This window comes from Argentina silus, assembly GCF_951799395.1.
Source record: "Argentina silus genome assembly, chromosome: 19".
Lineage (NCBI taxonomy): Eukaryota > Metazoa > Chordata > Actinopteri > Argentiniformes > Argentinidae > Argentina > Argentina silus.
In genome coordinates this window covers 710,976-715,975 of record NC_139673.1, presented here as the reverse complement: position 1 = coordinate 715,975, position 5,000 = coordinate 710,976, and the positions used below count along the sequence as shown (strand labels likewise).

At 50.7% G+C, this 5,000-nt stretch overlaps 1 protein-coding gene across 1 annotated transcript in view; it reads right to left on the bottom strand.

The window, feature by feature from the left end:
• Positions 1 to 4,582: 4,582 nt before the first annotated feature.
• LOC310819500 (acetylcholine receptor subunit alpha) overlaps positions 4,583 to 5,000 on the bottom strand; it is a gene marked incomplete at both ends in the record, with an annotated part of 7,776 nt that continues 7,358 nt past the window's right edge. The window contains one exon of the mRNA XM_083690802.1: positions 4,583 to 4,711. Coding sequence (XP_083546928.1) covers positions 4,583 to 4,711 — 129 coding nt within the window. The remainder of the gene's footprint in view (positions 4,712 to 5,000) is intronic.

The window sequence follows — 5,000 nt, the reverse complement described above, 5'->3', positions numbered from 1 at the left end:
AAAACAACAGAGACACAAAACGGGTCTTGAAGAACGACCTGGAACGGTGCAACAGCTTCCTTTATTTAGTTCCCCTGTTCTTATTACATAAGGCTCAGTTCCACATTCAGGCCAAGCCCTGCGACCTAGCCCCACTTCCTCATCATGTCAGCCAGAACTACACCTTCAGGCCGCTGTGGGAACTGCAGCCCACCTCTCTTCTCAGACTCCAGATGTCATTGGAGCATCAGTGCATAAACACACCAGGCCTGAAGTTAGTCCTGCCCTCAAATGAGGAGGAGGAGGAGGAGGAGGAGAAGAAGAAGAGAGGCTTTCACTGCTGCTGTCCTGTCAGTCTCTCTTCCTGGAAGGCTCTCTCTCTTCATTGTTTTCTCTCTCTCTCTCTGCTCAGCAGCCACTTCCTGTGTTCGCTGTGAGCTCAGTGTCACACTTCCTTTGTTTCAACTCAGTCAGCAGGCCACCGCAGTCACCTGGGGCGCGGCCCAATAGTCTAGAGCTGCCTCCTCTCCTTCTCTCCTCTCCTCTCTCCTCCTTCCCTCCCCCTCCTCCTTCTCCTCTCCTTCTCCTCTTCCTCCTCTCTTTCTGTACTGACCTGAAGCAACTGGGGACAGCTGAAGGTAAATCCCCCCCAGGAGAGGCTGGTGGAGGTGGAAATCGGAGGACAGGCACACTGTAATGCATGGAATAGAGGCCCTATAGCCTCCTTCATCTATCCTGTGTTTACAGATCAGTGCAGACGAGGAGAGGAGACTAGGAGAGGAGACTAGGAGAGGAGACGAGGAGAGGAGACTAGGAGAGGAGACTAGGAGAGGAGACTAGGAGAGGAGCTGTCTCAGACTATTTCCACGCACCCCCTGACCGTACACTCACTAGCGTTGTCACAGTCACATGAGGAGGACGATGCCTAGAGGGCCATCAGCAACTTTAGGCTCTTTGTATTCTGTGTGTGTGTGTGTGTGTGTGTGTGTGTGTGTGTGTGTTTGTGTGTGTGTGTGTGTGTGTGATTCAGACTCCAGTGACATTAAACGTCAGCATACAGAACACAGCCATTGAGCTTCTTCATCATCATCATCATCATCATCATCTGAATAACGTCTTCTTCACAAGTACGCCCCCCCTCCCCCCCCAGACCCCCCTCTGAGTAACAGGAAACCAAAGTGAGAATTAGCAGCATCAGCTTCCTCTCTCACGAGAGGGTCATGTTTAATGACAATGCACGCCCCCGTTTGCAATCATGAAATAGTCATTTCAACTGAATTCCTGAATTAAAACTCTACTGACCCCTGACCCCTGACCCCTGACAGTCATCATAATGATGAAGCCAGACCAGCAGACCAGCAGGCCAGCAGACCAGCAGACCAGCAGACCAGCAGGCCAGCAGACCAGCAGACCAGCAGGCCAGCAGGCCAGCAGACCAGCAGGCCAGCAGACCAGCAGACCAGCAGACCAGAGGGCTGTGGATGTATTCCAGTCTCAGACAGATGTTCTGCAGAGGCCATCAGATGTCTGGAGAAGAACATGATGTAGTGGAAACAGAACCTGTGCAGAGAGGATGTGTGTGTCTGGAACACAACACGACATACTGGGTCAGCTGTCACCCACCCACCCACCCACCCATCCACCCATCCACCCACCCACCCATCCACCCATCCACCCATCCACCCATCCATCCATCCCTCTGTCAGTGAGGCTCCAGCCCAGTCTGGCTGTCCAGGCTGGAGAAGACTTAACTAAACAAGCTCCCTCCCTCCCTCCCAGGGGAGGCTGGTGGAGGTCGACATCGGAGGACGGGCTCATTGTAATGCATGGAATGGAGTGAGGAATGGTATCAAACATGTTGTAATGCATGGAATGGAACACGTTTGATACCATTCCATGCATTACAATGAGCCCGTCCTCCGATGTCTACCTCCACCAGCCTCCCCTGGTCTACGCAGGGAACACCAGCATGAAGGTCGGCTTGTTGACTAAACTCTCAGGGCTGAGGATGACTGGGATGACTGGGGATGACGGGGGATGACGGGGGATGACTACACACCATATACACAACCCTCCCCTCCTGCTGTTTACGCTCTCCCTCCACTCTGGGATCATCACCATGCATCCATAGCTGGTCACATCAACACAGATATGGTTTATGGTCATAACCAGACTACTGTATCTACAATACATGTATCTGGCAGGAGGTCGGGATAATGAAATGTCCAAATCTGCATAAACAGATAAATAAATTAATAATAAACATCAACAACTATAGGCATGAGGAAGATGAAACCTTTCATAAAGATTCTGAAATTATGTGAATAATTAGGCTAAACCAAATACATATGTATCAACAAATCAACAACAAACTAAAATCAAAAGTCGGCTCAATTATTCAGACAGCCAATCTCGTTCCATCGCTGTCTGCCAGAGACACGCACAAGAAAACAACCGGTGTTTTAAATGCAAATTATTTATTCTAAACATCTGTCAACGTCTGAAACCCAACATGAAACCGATCAATATCCTCAATAACGTTAGGAACCACTCCTACGTCGCAAACAAAACCGAACTTCACGGTTTCCGCTTCATGACTTCTTCCACATTGTTCTGGTCTGCAGCCGACCCGGAAAACTCCCAAACTATCAACTACAATATTCACATACCTGCAAGAGAGCGATATAACCCCGGGTTATTAATGGGACATCGCTCAACGTGTTTCTATCCCTGGGAGAATCCGCAGCGGTGTGTCGTCCTGTGGCGGAGACGGTCGTCTGGCGGAGGATCGCTCCGCTCCGATCCGGGTCTTAACGGTGATGCAACGTTTCCAGATGTGGAAGTCCTGGTCGGGGTTCAGAGAACCAAACCACCCGGCAGCTGGCGGGCCGGGGCCCTCCACCGCGCATGTCTCCTCCACAGACCAGACTAGCCCAGCAGACTACTGCGAGGTCTCTAACAGAGGACTGACTGAGTTCAGCCATCTACATTTACCTTTACATTTATGGCATTTAGCAGACGCCTTTATCCAAAGCGACTTACAACAAATACATTTGTTTAAGTAAGTGAATCATCAGTCATCATAAGGTAAAGTAATCTATGCTCAGACCAGGGGCCACTGGCAGTCACAATGCTAGAAGAAGGACTTTTTATTTATTTATTTTTTTGTATTAACAGGAGAGAAACTTGTACAGGGAGGTAGTGGGGGTGAAGAGGTCTTTAGGAGGGACAGTTAAGATGTAGCCTGAAGAGATGGGTCTTCAATCTACGGCGGAAGTCCATAGATTGTCCATAGATAGTCCATCTGATAGTCCGGCTGTATTCTAGGTGGAGTGGAGGAGTGGAGGAGTGGAGGAGTGCAGGAGTGCAGGAGTGGAGGAGTGGAGGAGTGAAGGAGTGGAGGAGTGGAGGAGTGGAGGAGTGGAGGAGTGCAGGAGTGGAGTGCAGGAGTGGAGGAGTGGAGGAGTGCAGGAGTGGAGTGCAGGAGTGGAGGAGTGGAGGAGTGCAGGAGTGGAGGAGTGAAGGAGTGCAGGAGTGGAGGAGTGGAGGAGTGGAGGAGTGGAGTGCAGGAGTGGAGGAGTGGAGGAGTGGAGTAGTGCAGGAGTGGAGGAGTGAAGGAGTGCAGGAGTGGAGGAGTGGAGGAGTGCAGGAGTGGAGGAGTGGAGGAGTGGAGGAGTGCAGGAGTGCAGGAGTGGAGGAGTGAAGGAGTGCAGGAGTGGAGGAGTGCAGGAGTGCAGGAGTGGAGGAGTGGAGGAGTGGAGGAGTGCAGGAGTGCAGGAGTGCAGGAGTGGAGGAGTGGAGGAGTGCAGGAGTGGTTGACTAGAGGATGCACAGTATGTCTCCTGAATGAAGAATAGTCCATTTGACATGGAACAGTATATTAACTAAAGTCGATGTCTTTCATCCAGTCCTTTCATGCAGCTGAAACAGCGTTTTCGGTCTTGTAGTTTCAAATCAAATCAAAGTTTATTTGTCATACACAGAGAATACAGCCGCAGACGGTGTTATGAAATGCTTTGGGGGAGCGAGCTCCTGAACGTAACAATAAACACAATGATAACGAATGTGAGTGAAAGAGAAACAGTCTGAGAAGATTCCACATGAAGGTTCTAGACCCATCCATCCAACAGCCAACCATAACCACTTCATACAATCATAGACACACATCACAACCTTTTAAAACAGTCAGACAAAGACACGATGATTGGCTGTAGAGGGTTAGGTTAGTACAACTCTTTATTAGTCACTCTTTTCCACATCTAACAAAATATAAAAACACAAGCATATAAGACAGCTTTTGCAAATACTAAAATGTGCATTTTCGTACAGCACCAGCCCACACAGTACAATAAGTCCACCTCAAACCTCCAGAAACCCATTAGAGTGACCTGGGGATCACCAACCACGCCACAGCAACAGATGACAGACCGCAGTTACGACCCATCGATAGCCCACAATGCACTGCTCTCTGTTTCCTCCAGTCTCATTAGTTCACGGACTAGCCCCTCCAATCACGTCCCTCCGTGAGGAACAATGTTTACAGACACACAAATCACACCGGGCCTACGGAGTCTCCGGGGGGTTCTTCCGGTTCTAGAAGGTTCTAGAGCGTGCTGAGCTCGATGAGGCGGCCGGCGAACACGCCGAGGGTTCCGATGATGCACACCGCCATGAACACACACAGCAGGATGTGATCCATCACCATGGCAACGAACTTCCACTCCTCAGCCGCCTGGGGAGGGGGGAGAGGGAGGTGGGGGGGAGAGAGCGGGGGGGGGGGTAGTTGAGAGAGTGAAAGGGGAGGGTTGTTGAGAGAGAAAGGGGGGGTGTAGAGAGAGGGAGGGGGGTAGTTGAGAGAGTGAGGAGGGGAGGGTAGTTGAGAGAGGGAGGAGGGGGTGGGGAGGAAAAGAGAGAAAGGGAGGAGGGAGGGAGAGAAAAAGAGAGAAAGGGAGGAGGGAGGGAGAGAAAAAGAGAGAAAGGGAGGAGGGGGGGAGAGAAAAAGAATGATTTCTGATTGAAAT